This window comes from Meriones unguiculatus, chromosome 18 (assembly GCF_030254825.1).
Source record: "Meriones unguiculatus strain TT.TT164.6M chromosome 18, Bangor_MerUng_6.1, whole genome shotgun sequence".
NCBI classification, from domain to species: domain Eukaryota; kingdom Metazoa; phylum Chordata; class Mammalia; order Rodentia; family Muridae; genus Meriones; species Meriones unguiculatus.
In genome coordinates this window covers 75,869,793-75,888,660 of record NC_083365.1, presented here as the reverse complement: position 1 = coordinate 75,888,660, position 18,868 = coordinate 75,869,793, and the positions used below count along the sequence as shown (strand labels likewise).

General features: G+C 40.7%; 1 protein-coding gene across 3 annotated transcripts in view; it reads right to left on the bottom strand.

Moving 5' to 3' along the window:
- Positions 1–18,868, bottom strand: part of Thsd7b (thrombospondin type 1 domain containing 7B) — an 844,758-nt gene that overhangs the window by 188,848 nt on the left and 637,042 nt on the right. For all 3 annotated transcript variants that reach the window (XM_060372003.1, XM_060372004.1, XM_060372005.1), the window contains exon 15: positions 6,398–6,576. In XM_060372003.1, coding sequence (XP_060227986.1) covers positions 6,398–6,576 — 179 coding nt within the window. The remainder of the gene's footprint in view (positions 1–6,397; positions 6,577–18,868) is intronic.

Genomic DNA, 18,868 nt, shown 5'->3' with positions numbered 1-18,868 from the left:
TACAGGATCAGAAATTTACCTTCTAGAAATAAATTTGGGGAAAAAATTCTTGAAAATAATATCAACTGCAGAACCAGAGAATCAGTACACCACTTCAAATATACTTTTGACTATGTCTTAGAACTTTATTTTAAGTTTTTTTCCATTTAAGAAAGCACCACAGCCCACCAGCTTGAGTACAATGTCCCTTCTGTGGAGCAAACGATGCTTGCTATACAGTTTAATTCAAACTGAATTAAAAATTGAAGCAACATTCACACCAAAGTTGTTATCTAATCCTTCAGTGGGGTTTAGGGTTAAGGGGTTAGACATAATATGAGGTTTGGAAGAACATGAAGGAGTTACAAAACCAAACCTCACAAGATTTCTCCACTTTACGATTTTACGGTATCATAAGGGAAGCACTTAGGAACAGTGCTTTGGGGAAGTACGCGGTGAATCCAAGAGCACCCAGAATAGCGATTCACCAGAGCGGAATGACAGCAACAGAAACAATAATCAAATGCAGGAGGAGTGCACAACAGGTGTAAGCATGCTGTTTTTTCATGAGGCTCTGAATGATGAGGAAGCTTCAAAGCTGCTCACAGGCCAGAGGGGTGTGGCTTCGGGATAATGAAGAATAGGGTTCGGGTGGCCACAAGTGTTGGGGGAGGGGATCTCTTGCAAAGCAAAACAAAATTTCTTAGAGATGGCACCTAGGCAAGAGTAGAGAAAATCAGCTTTTTCTGTGAGCTCAGTTAAAGCAATGGCATACCCTCAAAGTACAGAATTGGTCTGTTAGCCCAAAGGTTACAACAGCCCACACTGTCCACAGGTGGAGTGACATGGGCCTGGGCTTTGGTACAACTACTACATGAGAGGAAAAGGAAGTGTGGGAGGATTTTCCAACCCCGATGGATGAGTCCTTCCAAACACTCTTAAAGAGGAAAGTCCTCTGCAGCCTTTCATTGCTCACCACCATGTGTGTTCCTATTAAAGCTACAGCCACCAATTACCCTTCCCCAGGGAAGGGTCGGTTGGATATGTACTCAGGGGTCAAATTGGGCCACCTTCCCCTAACTCTGAGGAAAAAGGCTTCCTCCTCCACTTCAGTCTGGGGTTCTTGGCAAAGTGCTGAGCCCCAGCTGAGCAGATAGGAGTGACTTGTTGTAAATCAGGGACTGCCTGAGTATACCCAAATTGGCTAAACCAAGTTAATCCTTAAGCATAGCCACGTTTTACTGGATCAGAACAAAACAAAACAAAAACAAAGAAAAACAAACAAACAAAAAGCCCAAAGTATGAAGGGGATGACAGTGTGGCTGTCCAAAGTGGGCTTGTTAACAGGCTGCTCATACACTGAAGCAACACAAAGCGAGCCCCAGCCAGTTTGCACAGAGCCCTCTGCTCAGCCTCAAGTCTTGTAAGGAAGACGTGTTAATGGCAAAATATATTTACATATCATTATAAAGAAAGCAAAAAAATATATATATATGATTGCCCTGGTTTGAAAAGTAAAATACATTGTTCTCATTTGCAAATTTAGGTCACCTTTCACTGGGGAAGAGAGACACCTTTAAAATAGCAATAATTTCTGGAGAACACACATACTTAATTCATATCTTCTGAGTAAGTCAGAGACATTAAAGTCCTCCAAAATGTGTTTAAGCAGAGTGTATCTTGAAAATGTATAGGCAATGAATCTCTTATAAAAATTGTATTCAAACTGTGAACACATGCCTTTGATGTATAAACAAAATGTGGTTTTTCTAAAGCACCCCTGACTTCAATCCTGTAAAGAGCTCTTAAAAGGAAATGTAAGTCCAGTGGGGCTTTATGGCCCCATATTTAATCTGCTAATAGCATCATTTCAAAAGAAAAAAAGAAAAAAATATATACAGTGCAAGTGCATTTAAACCCATCAACACATTAGACTGTAAAAATTAAAATATATTGTCTATTTTATTATGCACCACAGAGTCAAGGGCATCAGCCAACTGACCTGATAATCCAATAAACTGTGTAGAAGGCCTCTATGGTCCCAGATAAGAGCTCGGGGACAGCAGCATTGCAAGCTATTTAGCATCACAAATACACTTAGCAGAAGCTTCTCAAGGATGGCTGTTACTGGGGCACTTCCAGAGCAAGAGCCATCCGGTTGATAGGTTTTGCTTTAAAAGGGAGACTTTTATGAGAGATTATAAATATTGATTTCACTGAAGGAGTCAGAACAGTTTATGGGTGTGTGTACATAATGCCAACCTTCCCATTTATATTATTGGGCCTAGTCTTCAATGGATCTGAATGTCAGAGATTTTCAGGGCCATCTTGAAAGACCTCTTGGGAAACAATTTGGAGCTTATTTCTTTCTTCTAGAAGGACTCATGGTTTTGAGAATATAAATAACAATTTACACTTAAGAGAGCACTGTAACGTGTTCGCTGACTTTGATGGAGTCACCCTCTCAGCAGTGGGGAAAGCTGCTCTTCATTTAGACTCCGATGACTGTAAGCTGACAACTGAGGCTGGGATGTTTTCCAAAGCAGAGAGCCCTTGACCTTAAATACCCACAAATACCCGTACCCACAAAAGAGACAGAGAGGGAGGCTCAATATGTCACTGCACCAACATTTACCCAGGGATACACCCAAGTAAGTTCAATGTTCTTATGAACTACACTAGATTCAATGTGACATACAGTACATTTTCTTCATGCCAAGGCACTGAAGGACTGTGCCTTTGATAGTGGAGGTCCTCCTCCCCTTCCATCTGACCCTAGACTATCAGGTCTCATCAGGACTGGCTGCATTGTCTTCCCCCATGACCTGGTAAGGCTGCTCCCCCCTCACAGGGAGGTGATCAAAGAGCAGGCCAATCAGTTTATGTCAGAGACAGTCCCTGTTCCCATTACTAGGGAATCCACTTGGACACTGAGCTGCCATGGGCTACATCTGAGCAGGGGTCCTAGGTTATCTCCATGCATGGTCCTTGGTCAGAGTATCAGTCTCACAAAAGACCCTTGGGCCCAGATTTTTTTGGCGGTGGGGCATGGGAGGAGAAGAGGGAGGGAGTGCGGGAGGGGACTACAGCTGGGATAAAAAGTGAATAAACTGTAATTAGTATAGAAAATTAAAATGAAAAAAATAATAACATTCATGATGATGAAAAAAAGAACTGTGCCTCTCTTGCTACTGTAATTTGGTTACATCCGACATAAAGAGAAAAGCCGGCACTATTTTCTAAAGAATGAGAGTCTTTGACAGCCCACATTTTTGTTTGGTTAATTGAAAAGTATGAATTCCTCCAAACAAGCTCTAAATGCAGTAAAACACACACACACATGCACACAAAGACACATAGGCACACATACCTATGCACACACAACCACATGCAAACATATATGTAGAAGATGCCACTAAAGGCAAAGGCAAAGGCAAATGTATAATGAGGTCGCCACAGATAACTTCCCACAAATGAATTGATAAGTATCAGAGGTCTCACTTTAGAGATGCAATTAGTCCCAGGAGGATTTCTTTTAAATACCTTTCTTTGCCCAGTTGAAGTTTCTCTTGTTATTCAGGGACTTATGACAGAGGGGGAGGGTTTATGACTTACCCTGATCGATTAACATGTTACGATACAAAGCATGTGCAGAAAAAATAGAACTCTTGTATATTTTTTGTGTGTGTAAAACAGGAAAATTGTCATAAAAATATTTTGAAGGTTTCTTATAAAACTGAAAATAGAGCATGGTTCTGCAATCCTACATCTAGTATTTATTATGACAAGTTGAAATCAGTGTGTTAACGTGCTGTTACACTGCACACTGTTCGTGGTCGCTGAGTTATACAGTCAGTCTAAGTAAACGGCAGTGAGGAAAGAGCCTGCGGTCTACATACAAAGCCGATGCTGTCCGGCCCTTAAAGGACAGAAATGTCCTCAGTGGTGAACGGGTAGACACCTCAAGAGGGCTGTGCTGAGTGGAACAAGCTGGGCACAGAACAACAAACACTGGCTCTTCGTGGTGGCCAGGAAGGATGAATGAGGGCAACGGCAGCAAGTTCAAGGCCAATCTGAATTACATAGTGAGTTCCAGGGCAGCTTGGGCTGCAGAGCAAGACCTTATGCTCTCAAAAACCAAAAAAGTAACATATGTAGAACAAATATGTAGACCAACTGTGCATTTCCCTCTTAGGTTTGGGATCTAAAGCACACAAACTCAGAAACGGAGAGCAGAGTGATGAAGAGAGTGGGAGGTGGGAAAAGGTGGTGGTCACCGACTACCTGAGGGGTCACTGTCCTTTAACCAAAGTCTGTCACAGCAGGGCTAGTACAGTGCATAAAAGCATATTGCACTGATCAAAATTACTGAGAGCAAATTACAGATGTCCTTAGCAGAAAACAGTTGAAATGACTGATGTCTAGTATGCGGATTTAATCACTTCACTTTATATTCATAAGAAATAACATCATTTCATCCCAGTAATATATACAACTATCATTCGACAATTTGCAATAAAAATAAAGTTTAAAACTATAGGAATTATAGATTGGGGTTACCTTTTTACTTGAAACTGAGGCCAGGTACCTGAAATTTTATATAATAATGCATTTCAAAATAAATTCTATTTCTGCTCATTAAAGTTAGGATTCATTTCTGATTATCACAAAACCAAATGACTTTGGCTACAGCTGCCTTTTTTTAAATTCAAAACTTAGAAACATGCCTGCAGAGATACTCCTGTGCCTTCACTTTTACTTGCCAGGCCCATCTAACTTATTCTTAAACTTGGATTTAATTTCTAGCCCATGCTGCCTTTCAAGGCTGTAAGTGTTGTATCTCAGGTAACTATAAACAACATATTTTCTTCGAGTCATAACAGGCAGACTTCTATCTTAACTAATTTTTATTTTCATATTTAATAAATCTGTTCTGTACATTTGCCCTCACCCACCAACTTTCCCGTTTATAAAATCAGAATATTAAAATCAGTGGCTAACTCTAGTTTCTAAAAGGCTCCGCTTTCAATCGCTTATTTTGAAGATGTGCTGATAAATATAAATGCTCATCACTGTGAGTGCTGGGCAGTTGTTTCTATTTTGAAAGCCTGGGAAACTTCCCAGAGGTGTTGGAAGTGTCTTCCTGGAGAGCAGCCACTGAACGTCACCCCTGGCCGTAAACCTCCATTATTACTTTGTTCATAAGGTTTATTTCTGCTGTGGTTGCTCCTTCCCATTTTATTAATACTACTTCACTCTTCTCTCCATCAATGAGGCTTCTTTCTATACCTATGAGGTTTCCTCACCATCTTAATGTTGTTCTCACAATTCTTTGCTTTGTTTTCCAGAAAAAAGCTTACATTTTGTGTACGAGAAGGTGTGATAGCTATTATTTTGCAGTTGATAAAATAATAAGATTAAGCTTGCCCAGTTTTACAACTTAAATATTTCTTGGTTTATTGTTAACTTTTAGTAAGTAATCTGTTGGTCTTATATGTTATCTACCTCTCATTAGCGACTTCTGTGTTCTCAAAATCAAAGTGGGGTTAGGAGGAGAGTAACACCAACAGAATTTGCAATAGACACTCGTGGAGCTCGTCTGTGGAAAGTTTCCCAGTAAAATGATATTCAGAATCATCTGAGATAAACTTTACTCCCTTCGTGATAGAGACCCTTTAGGTTGCTCACTTATGTGCCATCCATTAAGCTGATTTTTAGAAGCATCCGCTCTGATCTAACAACCAGTTACATCGTCCAGTTACATGCCGTGGATGAATTCTGGGTTCTTTACTAGGATTCTTACGCTAAAGCTGAGGCACTGGGTGGGACAAGCTGAAATATGCCCTCGTCAGCTCTGGCTGCTGGGTAGGACAATTTTATTAGACAGATATATGGAAAGGAATCCATCAGGATGTCACTAAAAATAAGTGTGACTTCTGGGGAAACATGGAGAACAATAGTCCAAAATAGATTTGGAGAATTGTAGAAGAACCGGCAAGACTGACAGCAATGAAGATTAGGATAAAGACTCAGGTTAGAGAAAACGAGAACGCCACTTCCAGATTTCTAAAGAGCAGATTATGAATATATTAGCATACATTAACTGATACTCTCTCTGGTTTATTACTTAAATTTAATCAATTTAAGTATACACATACTTTAAAATATCAAATTATGCTTCTATTTAAAATCAATTAGATGTAATTTGTATAAATAATGCTGCTAAGGGTACCAAGGCGGTTTCCTCATTACGTAAGATCAGGTGAAGTGTCCACTGCTTACTCCGCCATCTTAGTTGTCTGCCCTTGCTCCCCTATCAACCTCTTAAGAGGCTGAGGAAGAGAATGAGTCCATTTTCAACCAGAAATAATAATTCAGGTAGACCTTAGTTTTGTGTATGTTCGTTAGTTCACGTTACCTGATTCTTGAGATCCAGTTTGGGACATGGTCGACCTCCACTATAAGGCTTTTCTTTTAACCATTTAGATCGAATTCTCACTCCAATCCCACAGGATGAACTGCAAGAACCCCAGCTGGACCAGTCACTTAGCTTGCAATCAAACGGGCAGGGGATGATGCATTCTTCCTGAATATAACCTGTAAAAAGGAACGTTCATTAAAATAGGAAAGTATCAGATAAACAGTCAAATTCTCCACCATTACATCTAGGATTTATCATCAGGGTGGCTATGGTGTCGTCAACACATTTCCATTTGTAAAGACAGCAAAGTTTGAAGAGACAGATATAGTTATGTCTGCATCCAGTTTGTGTCATTCTGTTTACTTCATTAAAATTCTGAACAGCGTAGGAAGGATGGCAGCAGTTCAAGGTGAACGATGTAATCACCCCCTCAGTGAGCTTTGTTTTCTCTACCCTAAAATCCTCACAATTCCCCATTGGGAATAGGTAGCATATGCAAATGAAAAAACATCTGCCTGTTACCTGCAAGGTTTCTCCAATAAAGACATCCATTCTCTCTTCCAAGTGTTGCAACTTGAAGATAGAAGGGAGCTAGAGAGAAGACCACAGTGCCATTGGAAGTAGAACAACACTGATTGCTGCCTCCTGGGAGGCTATGCTGAGCTGAAGAGTCGTGGAGGAAGTCAGGTAAAGTGAGCCTCAGAAGTCTTTTTCGCTCATCTTCTGACCTGTGGGTGACCCCTGTCTTAAGTGCTCGCTGAGCTTATCATCGCCAAACGTGCCCTCCTTTGCTGATCTTGCTGTTGCTGAATTCTAACGGGCTGCTGAGCTACTCAGCAACCTCCACATGTCTGTCACAGAAGCTGACCATCTTCTCGAGCTTTTCTGAGCACCATGTGATCTGCACTCAGTACAAGGTCCCCAGACGCCTGCACTTGCATCTGCATTCTTCGGAATTCACTTCCTTGTGCCTGCAACAGGACCGCATTTTCATGACGTGGCTACCGCGGCCACAGTGGGAGTGCTCTACATAATTCCAGTGCCAGTTCACCTGACTGATGGAGTTAATCACAGTGGAGAGGACCCTGCCTGAGTCTGGCTCCTTGGCTGCAAACTCCCAAAGGGGGACTGGTCCCTTTGCACAAATAGAAATGATAAGTCTTTATGAAGATGAACTCTGCTAAAGTTGCAGGGGAGCTCAGAAGAAGAGCTTCCCTGAAGGAGCCTCTGGTGAAGGCTCAGCCCTGGGCCATGCTCTGTTTCTCTCTGAAATCCTTAAGCAGAGAACAGGGAGCAGGGTCCAGACTCTAACCTACGGAAGCACTGGCCTAAGAAAGGCTGCCTTGAGGTACAGTCTCTGTGGCAATGTGCGACATGGTTGTCAACACCCAGGGAATAATCCAAGTAGAAAATCATTAATCATCTTCAATCATTCTGATCATACATCATCATTCCTAGGTCAAAAATCACAAAAAGTTCTGTTGAGGCACACATCCTTTGCCAGTCCCTGCTCACACTGGGCTACGTAAATGGCCCAATATTTTCAACTGATCTTGTTCCCCAAACCGTTCTCCTTTAGTATTTGTCAACCTTCCTGAGATAAAGGAACTTTTCAAAATATAAAATGCTGATATTGCCTCTCTCTTTAAGTCTGATGCTTTTCCAGTGGCTTCTTTAAGATGAAGGGTACCCCATGTTACAGAAGCAAAACAAAATGAGCTTTCTTATGAAAGGTTTGAAGCACAGATCTGCAACCTTGTCTATAGCCCATCAACAAAGGTGCACCGGGTACCAGCTCAGCCCTAATCACAGAGAATGGAGCCGAGAGGAAGCTGCAGCTTTCACAGACCCCAGGCTGACTCTAATGCGGTGTCAGGACAGGAACCACCTCTAACTTTCTATTGTCCCCTCCTTCCACCTCCGGTATCTTGAAGAAGTCTACCTTCACAAGATACTCCATCACCAATACCAGACACACCCTTGCTGATACAAAATGTGTTCTTTGCTGGCATCCCTGGTTCTGACCTCAGCCTCTCTCCAGAATTATCACTAGTCATCTTTTCCTAGAGTCCTTCTGTCATGCCAGAGGACAAACTTGCAGGTTTTGGTCAGCCCTGTTACCCCCCTTCTCTGTGCTTACAGCAGGAGTAGCACTGGAGGTAGGAAAGTGCCAGATCTGTACTGATGGCACTTCCTCGTGTGTTCTGCCTTCAGTCTAGTATTCCTATTGCCTTGGCGTTCTTCTGGGTTTCCTTCTCATTCCTAGTTGGCCTTCCAAACCCTCTTCATTCTCTTTTCATTTTAGATATTACTTCTCCCATCCCAGAAACAACAAAAAGGCTGGAATGCCTTCCATTTCCTATGCTATCATTTTTACACAATCTGAATCCTATACTTCTTCCTTCATATTCAAATGGAAAGGCATCCATTTCATTATAGAAAGTGAATTCTTCCCCTCTGCCTGACTCTGACTTCTCCAGGCCTTTGGACTTTTCAATATCATCCTTTTCTTAGGTCTTTCTTCATCTCCTCTCTCTCTCCCTCACCTTTTCTTTTTCATTGTTCCCTCTATCTTTTCCTTTTCTCCTTTTTATCTTTTTATTTCTTCCCACTTCCCTTTTGCCTTCTCCTTCCATCTTCTTGTCTTTGTCCTTCTTTCTCTCTTACTCTTTCTCCTTCTCTCTCAATTTACTCATGACTGTTTTTATGTTAGACTATAGTTAGAATGGCTTGACACTATCCAGACAATACTTATCAATAAATTAACACACCAAACTTCCTGATGACAGAAAAGCTCCTCTGGAGTTAGAATTAAAAAAACAAAACAAAACAAAAAAAAACCACTCCATCACTCCCATTAAGATTGTTAAAAGAATAATATGTTTTCTGTTTACAAGGCTTAATTCACAGTCATTTCTAATGAGGTTTTATAATCAACCAGCTATTAGCATCATAGTCAGCTACATAAATATTAAAGAGACACCACATACATTATATAATTTTACAAAAAGAAGAAAGTCTCAAAGTGATTTCATTGGTCATCAAGTGAAAGAATAAGATAGGAAATTAGCATTTATTTTCATGGTATATAGAGTTCAAATACGCAAATATGAATGTCTAGAATATTTCACATGAATATTAAATATTTGAGTGCCTGTGTAGGTTCTATTTTAAAACACATTTCAACTAGACATCCTTCTAATTGAGTGAGACTTTAAATCCTTAGCATCTATGCTGCACACTCAAGGACTTTAATCAGCCGGCCTGTAGCAGTAGTTTTTGTCTTCTTCCCATGATAAGAGGTAAACCCAGAGGACCCTCATGAAAGTCAAAGTTATAAATTCAATGAGCGTAAAATAATTTTGAAGTTCAGCAAGACTAAGCAACAGTGACATTTATTTTTCAAGAAAATTTCCATGCTCTAGTATACCCTAAAGGGAAGTCCATAGTGAAAGCTATTAATAACTGCATATTCTTAGGCCTGGATCATAATTTAAAAGATTAGTTTTACCCTCTCACTTAATGCTTACAGATTTTTGGCAATAAACTGTGATGATATATAATGATCGCAATGCTAGCCTTCTATACGAGAATTTCAAGAGCTAACTGTTGAGACCACACAAGTGTTTTCAAAGTAATTTCCAAAGACTATATGACAGAATATCCATTTTCTTCCAAATAATACTTCACTGGAAACTTGGTATGTCTAAAACCAATTTCTGTGAAACAAAAAGTATCTTTATCAAAAATGTATTTTCTCACAGAATTCATATGCAGAACGCATTGCTTGGAGCACTGACCGGCCTAGGAAAACCCTGTTGCTCTATTTTCCTAATTTTCACAAGTACAAAATTAGCTGTGGAGCAGTCAGTACAGAATCATTTGTGCAGCATGCAATCAAAATTTAAACCGTAGACGGCACACATGTCAGGGGTGCTAGACAGCACATTATGCAGGAGGACGGATTGATAAGGATCCATTACTACCATCTCTCCTGAGGAAACTAGAGGTATTTGTTCAATGACATAGTAGAGACAGCAGAGAAAGGCAAAATCTTTGTCACTAATAGCCAAACCTCCTCACTAGCATGCACTAGGACAAACAGTTCTAATAAACAGTCTCTTTAATGCAACCACTTTCCAGGCTTTTGCCTTGTGTGTTTTACTTCTTTCCCTAACACATTTCTCCCATTAAAATCTTGTTCTGGAGGATGTAAAAGAGGAAAGTATTGATGACATGAAGCTTAAGAAAATAACCCAAAGCAATTCACTTGCTCTTGCTTATTCTCTAAATCAGTAGCAACAAACAAAGTATTAGACAGTTCATGTCTTATATCCACCCATGCTGCACTCAAATTATCAAAATAGGAAATGAAAAAAATACAGTCATATCACACTCCCTTTGCCCTGTTTTAAAGATTTGCTGTTTTCATTTTACATTTTAGTATTTCCAGGTTGGTTATTTTGTTTATTTAGTAAAAATGTAGCATATAAACCATAATGGACTCTTTAAAAAATATTTTCATCAGAGTTGGAAAAATTGCTATAAATATGCTTTAATGTTCATGTCAGAAAGGCAATTAAAACAAGGTAGAGCAATATTTCTATTGTATTAGGTTGGCAGTAAGTCCTTTAGAGTATCCAGCATTCTTACAGACCTGCTTTTGCTGTGGAAAACTGCTGTGCAGTATCTGCCTGTCCTTAAAGAGGCTTTTGGGTCCCTAGGATGTTAGAGGCAGCTGAATTGGAACTGCCCAAATTATTATTGATACATCCTCTTTTGAAAAAATTGTTACTAAAAATATTTTTAAAAGACTATCATTTAACAGAAAAGTATTTTTACTCAATTTTTATACATCAAGGATATTGGAACAGACAAATATGTCTTGGATAGAATACTGCTAACTCAGGAAATAACAACAATTATCAAGTAGGTTTGTGCCAAATTAAATTTTTTTTGCCTAGCAAAGGATACATAGGTTGAAGAGGCAGACCTAAAAATAAGGAAGGCTTTTAAACAACTATTTATTTGACAGAGGATTAATATAAAAATGGTATACAGAAATTTAAAAATTCAACACCAAGGGATGAATTATATAATCAAGGATTGGACACATCACTGAACAGCCAGTTCTTGAACTAATTATGCATGACCTATAATTACTTAAAAAACATCTTTAGCATCTTTGACATTGTAGAAATGCAAATCTAAATTATACAGAGATTCCACATCAGCCCAGTCAGAATCAATAATAATAATAAAAAATGCTAGTAGAGATGCAGGATGGAAAAGAATGCATTTGTACTGTTGTGGGAATGTAAACTAGTCTAGGAAGCATAGAAACCACGGGAAAATGACAATCCTTCGAAATAAACCACAAACAGAACTACCATAGCATCCCCTCACATGGTCCAAGGCATATCCCCAAAGAAATAAAAATCAGCTTAGACATACCTGCATGCCTATTTTATAAAATTTATTTATTTATTCACTTTACATATTGATTGTAGACCCTGTTTCCTCTCCTCCTGGTCCCACCCTTTCTCCCCTCCCCCCCGTCCCTTCTCCTACTCCTCAGAAACGGGGAGCCCTCTACCCCCCAGATCACCCCAGCACATCAAATCTCATCAGGACTGAGTGCATCCTCTTCCCCTGTGGCCTGTCGAGGCAGCCCCACCAGGGAGAAGAGATAAAATGCAGGCAGCAGAGTTCATGTCAGGGACAGGCTCAGCTCCCCTTCAGCTCCCCTGAAGCCCAAACTGCCCATCAGGTACATATGCGTAAGGTGGCCTAGGTTCACTCCATGTATTGTCCCTGGTTGGTGCTTCAGTCTCTGCAGTCCCCCCCAGACCCTGGTTAGTTGGCTCTGTTGCTCTACCTGTGGCGCTCCTGTTTCCTCCCTTTTATCCTTCCCCCAACTCTTCCACAAGACTCCCTGCTCTCCACTCAGTGTTTGGCTGTGAGTCTCAGTATCTGTTTATATCCATCGGTAGATGGGGCCTCTCAGAGGACAGCTATGCTAGCCTCCTGTCTGAAAGTATAGCAGAATATCATTAATAGTGTCAGGCATTGAGTTGAGTCTTTCCTATGGGGTGGGTTTCAGGTTGGGCCAGGCATTGGTTGGACATTCCCTCTATCTCTGCTCTATTTGTATTCCTGCTCCTCTTGTGGCAGGGTGGATTTCAGGTAGAAGTTTTTGTGGGTGGGTTGGTGTTCCCCTCCCTCTACTAGGAGTCTTGTCTAGTTAGAAGATGGTCTCTTCAGTCCTCATGACCCCTGCTACTAAAATTCTCAGTTAGAGTCACCCCCTATCCTCCTATCCTGGTGTAGTCTCTAGCTTGTCACAGAGCTGCCCCATGCACGGTTTCTGTTCTCTCTGCAAACCCATGTTTAAAGCAGTACTATTTCCAAAGACCAACATATGGAGTCTAAGTGTTTGTGAATGGACAACATGTGCTGTGTATACACACGGAGTATCATTTACCCAGGAAGAATAAAATCGTATTCTTCCCAGGTAAATGGATGGAGCTGTAAATTATAACATAAAACAAAATAAACCAGACTCAGGAGGACAGGACTTGTCTGTTCTCTTTCATGGGAAATGAATAAATATGCACACATGAACAAACAGTGTGAAACTATGACAGGGACTCTTAAAGAAAGAAAGGCCTCCTAGGGAAGACAGTGCTAGGGAGGGTGGATGATACTAAAGTTGATTATGTAAATATGAACTTTCAGAATGACACCCATTATTTGTGAAATTAATACATGTTAATAAAAAATAAAAATTATAGCAATGTACTAAAATAATGGATTTTTGTTCTGGACCTATTTTGATACCTGAAGTATTACTATTTTCAAATACTCACAAAGGTCAAACAATTTACCGACCAGTGTTCTACTAAATTCCATAAGATGCAAAAACTGCAAAGCATCCTTGTTAACTATTTCACATCTACCAAGAAGTCATTTACCCGAGAACTGTTTCTTTAATTAGAAATATAATTCATTTTATGAGGGTACTTTATTTCGGGTGTAGATGAATTACTCACAGGCCAGGAGCTCTCATGTAAAGACAGAAAGAGCTACCCAAAGTAGGAGAGAATCAGGACCCAGACTTGACTGAAATTGCCAACCAAGCATTAGGAGGAGCAGGAGGTAGTGGAGGAGAGCCGTGAAACTACTCTCCAAACCTGACAGGGCTGCTGTGCGCGTGAACTCGCAGCAGCTGCGGTTGTCCACCTAAAACAGCACAGCGCACTGCACCACGCGCGACAACACAGTGACACAGATGCGGAGGGCACTGGACACCCTTCCCTTAGAGCAGTTGCTACTGGCAATGGAGAGCTGCTGAGGGAAGGAGCATCATTTTTCTCCAGGGACCTGGCTTGGTGGAGGTGGGCCACGCACCAATGAGTAGCCCTAGGCTCATGCGTGTATTAGTGACACCAATTAGGTTAAAAACTGGATGTGCATTAAGGAGGGGGAAGTGGTGGTGAGGTTCTGGAAAGAGAATAGGAGGTGGTTTTGAGAAAACACATTCATGTATGAAATTCACAAACAATAAAATAGTGAATGATAAGTACATGAAGGTTGCACAGTCCCTAAAGTTTCCTTTACAGTGTTATAGTGGTAAAGTGTGAAATTGTGCTATTATGAGGGTAATTACATCAGAAGCAATCACTTTTTATAAATGAAGAAAAACCAGTTATAACATTCAGAAACAGATTATATGATTCAAAATTCTGTGATCTGAAGCAACATGAATGTATGGAAGCTTTAATTTTCATGTGAAAAAATATTTCATATGGTAGACACAGGGCTTCGACTTAATTGCTGGATCTGCTTAACGTGCTATGACTAAATGTCTTGGGTGTCAATTTAATATAACACCATAAGGAACTGATCTTTTCAATTGAATCATCCAGGCAATTTAATCAAGACAGAATCGCCGGTTGTTCATATAGACAGAGTTTCAACATTAACTCCCTGTGCCAATTTCCTCCAGGCAGGGAAAAGAGACATTTTTTTCTTAGAAGCTATTGAGGATATTAGGGAGAAAATAGAACACTAGACACAGAATAATCAGAACGGTTAGGACTGTACCTACACCCGCAGTCTCTCTCATTACTGCAAATAAGTGCTGTTGAAATTAAACTGACTGAACGGCTCCCACATAATAAACTTGGCCTTGGCAGCATGGGGTGGCACAGTTTGTTGACAAGGCAGTATTCCCGGGTGAGTCTGGGAACTGTGCCCACCACTCCTTGCTGCTAGAGAGAGCTGCACGGTGAACCACACCCATGCTCTATGTTTCAAGCTCCTTTGCATTCTCTAAAAGCTGACCCCTGAGCATATCTGGTATTCACTAAGTTCTTCCTTCAATATCTCAGGTTCTAATCCAAGACAAGTGCTAAGGTTCTTGTTCCTCACAGCTAGGTTCTTATTATCTGCTTCAACCAATTAGACACTAGCAGAAGTGAAGCAAGCGTCAGAGCTAGAGCACAGCTCATCACTGGTTTCCCATTACTATGGAAGCCAGCAACATGCTAGACTGGCTGCTCAGTCATGGGGGCGAGGAGGGGCGGGAGCCCACTCAGATAGAAAAGGACAGCAAGTGACCTCTGGATGTTGGCCACTGGCCACTGAGATTAGAGATGTGTTTCCTTTGTCACTCTAAAGTACCTTTTTCCGACCCGGTGGACAAGCTCGGGCACACACAGAGGAAAAGCATGCATGGAACAGACACGCAGTATTTTCAGAATCAAGGGAACATTCTCAGAAAATGAGACTACACTGTTGTTTCAGCAGCTAGCACAGACTGAAACAGCAGCACTAGCAACCAAGAAAGTGACTTTGCAGAAGTTAAGTCTCTCTATATATATGGTTCAGGAGCATTCATAATTTATTATTTTAAAAAAAGACTAGCAATATGGATAATAAATCAGGTCTAACCTTGCGTGATCTGAGATAAAATATTAAACTTCAATATTTGAGCTCCCTTGTGTTAAGACAAAAACGTAGCAATACTTCCCCTTTGTAACTATGATACTGTAAGGTCAAAAATCTAGTAAGTAGAACACTGTGGGAAAAGCCTGCCTACGCTATAAATGACACAATAATATTTCAGCACTCCTTAAATCTATATGCTAAAGTAAAAATATTCTTTCCTTATCATGCTTTCGTAGTAATGATTGATAGAGAATATAATTCTGCAAAGACATTTTAGCACAGAGATTATAGGATAATAATTTTCAAATCTGGATGCCATTTCTCATTGCAGATCATTTCCATGTAAATTAAATCTGGAATAACACTGACACGTGTGGGTTTCTGCCCGGTCAGTAAATCAGCTGTAGTCTGACCCTGTCTCCCTCCGTCCAGATCTGGCGCCAGCTGAGGCCAAGCATTTGTTTATATCCGGTTACACCGCTGGAACATTTTGTTCACTGCACTCCAGGTCTCAGGTTCTTTCTTTTAATCCAGTTGATGTCTGAGAAGCTGCCATTTTAATATCCAAAAGGCAAAACTCTAAATGCACTACAGTTTCCCATAAAATAAATAACCTTTTCAACGTGGCAGAATTTTGATGAACAGACGGCGTGGGAGAGAATACGCATTAAATGAGGGAGGCGGAAGTCAGCTTCGCGTGCCCACTAATCAGCAGAGAAGGCTTTATAAGAAGAGTCTCAGTTTGATCACAAGCATCAATTTGGCAATATCAGTAAGAGACCATTCTGGAAAGTCATGGCTTAGAAAGATGATCACATTAGTTTGGTTATAAACACATAAATGCATACATGCAACATATACACACACAACTATGTATCATGTACACACATACACATTAAGACACACACAGACACAAATGAGGTAGCAGGTTGTTAGATTAAAGTGTGTGGAGGGCTTCACAATGCCCAATGAATATAGTTTTAGGGATTAATTGCCTCACTGCCCCAAGGCCTCTGTCATAACCACAGCTGGCCTATGAACAGTGACATCCTCCTCACGCCAGGGACCTGGATGTAACTGAGAACAGAAGGGAACTTTTTTTATTTTCTTGGCCTTTAGAGGCACTGTGATCTGAGCCTAGTTGTTATATTTGGCCAGGACCATGAACTCATTCATTGGGCTCCTGCTTAGTTATTTGCTTGTTTCTTTTGTTACATATTGTTATATTTAATTTGAGGTCCTGAACTTAAAACTCAATGATTCCACATTGAAATAAATATTTCTGACTTCTTTTAAAGATATGGGTAACTGGGGACACACAGATGTTTTAAATTTTGTTCAGTGTGTCCAACATCAGCCAGAGATGAATAGCAGGGCTTGTCCAATAGCAGTTGCCTTCACAATCCTCTGGAGTCTCCAATCTAATGACTTTTTTCTCCAAATAAAACAAACCAAAAATTTAATGATTAGCCACCTGAAAAATCAGAGAAGATGAGGCTTAATCTGAGTAGGCAAGGCAGAAGACACAGAGACCTGCTGGTCCAGTTGACCCCTGCAGGTCACAAAAAGTTGCTCATGAGGAGGTCAGCGGGGTACCCCATCCAGGCTGATTTCACTAGAGGGAACCAAGGCAGGCCTTGTTGTCAGAACATGGGCTGTAAAAATAGATTAACGGTGCTTTCTTTTTTCTTTTTGTTTCTTTCAAAAGACAAAATTTTACGCTGGGCCTGATGTCACAGCCTATAATTGCAGCTATTCAGAAGACTGTGGTCTCATGGCCTGCCTGGGCTGCAGAGTGATGTTAAGACCAGCCTGAGAAACAGAGGGAGACGCCCTGGTGTCTTAAACATAGAACTAAATAAAAAGATCATAACGAAAGAGAATTTGTCTGAGAGTGACTTGACAGGATCGCAGGAGTCCAGGTTTCTGCATTTGAGTTGACTTCTGCTGCTTCGTGCCCTGCACACTAACTGGAGCACCAGCACCAAATGGAGTCCCTAGAAGTGGCAACAAGAGTTGTCCCAGATCCCAAGGACAGGGTGGGTGTGTAGAACTGTAGCCCGGAAGTTCACAACGTGGAAAAGCGTGAAACAGACTTCCAAGATGAAATTCCATTCTAAAAAATGTTTTCTGCACTACTAGGTTATCCTGACAAATATTTAAATTTATGAACAATGGGAGAAGTTGTTATAAATTCTGAATTGTGGATTGCATGATGAAGAAAATTCACCTCCAGAAGGTTGCTTTGGCTGAGGAACTGTGTCTTTCACTGAGTTAATGCAGAAATCAATGTACTGGAATGAATGTGCAGCACATTAACTCCTTGAAAGTTACTGTAAAAACCTTTGAACTCTCGCCAAGGTGCACAGTTAAGTACAACTTCTGCTCTGGATTTATGTTCCCTGGTGACAGTGGATTTGTTTCCAATAAATGTGTTTCCTGATGGATTATGCATTATCTACAAATTTACATTCAGGCTTTTCTTGTCTTCACTTGACAGATATCCTATGCTTTTACTCAGTGGTATTTAATGATGCAGCTCTTACAGAAATGGGAAAAAAAGCTCATATGTTTACATTTATTTACCTAAAATTTATTTAACTTATTCTCTGAGAAAATTTAAATAGCTCTCAATTTCCTCGTCACACTAATATTAGTGTCAGTGTATGAAGGAGAATTCCAGATCACATACAAAGAGGGTGATTTAAACTCAGATGGTTCAAGAGCAGCCAACAACAATTTCGCGAAGAAGTAAAACAAAACAAAAAAGCAACAGCAAATGAGAGTTTATTAGCTTTCTGGGACTTCAAATTAGTTGAAGCCAAGTCACACAAAAGAAGAAAAACCTATTTGCATCTGGCTGTGCCACGCAGCTCTGGTTTTACCCACCACCACCCCAACCATGCCCCAGAAGCCTGCCTTCAGGGTGCTTGAAGCACTGTGCTGCTCCCTGCATTAGAAAGGTTCCTCCCTTGTCTTTGCAGGTTTCCCATGACTCTCGCTGGTTCTTCCATGTGGCCAGCAGACCTCCAAGGCCAGCAGTGCTTACCTTCATGCATTTGCCAATTGTGTATTAATGTCTCAAACCCTCCTCCCTTCTGTTACAAAGATAGCATAACCTAGAGTAACTCAAGTTTCTCAACGTAAGACGTTTGTGAAAACTGCGGTTCTGAATAACATCCTGTGCACAGCGCTGAGGCTTAGAACTTAGGCCTTTTGAGTTAGGGATTCGGAGGGCGAATGAAGACTGTGCCAAGGAATAAACACATGGGGGGCCCAGACTCAGGCCTCTATTTGACCTAGGATGAAGCTACTCTTCCATGAACTGTCTTCACCATCTAAGCTTTGGTTTTATTACCTACAGTGGTATTTGTAAAGTGTGGCTTATCCTGCAAATCTGGCCTCTGTGTAGAAGGTGAGTTTTGCTTGTTTGTTTGCTTGTTTTAGATAGAGCCACCAACATTCCTTCAAATGTCCCTTTGTTAGTGCCCACACTCTACCAGCAGAGGTGACAGC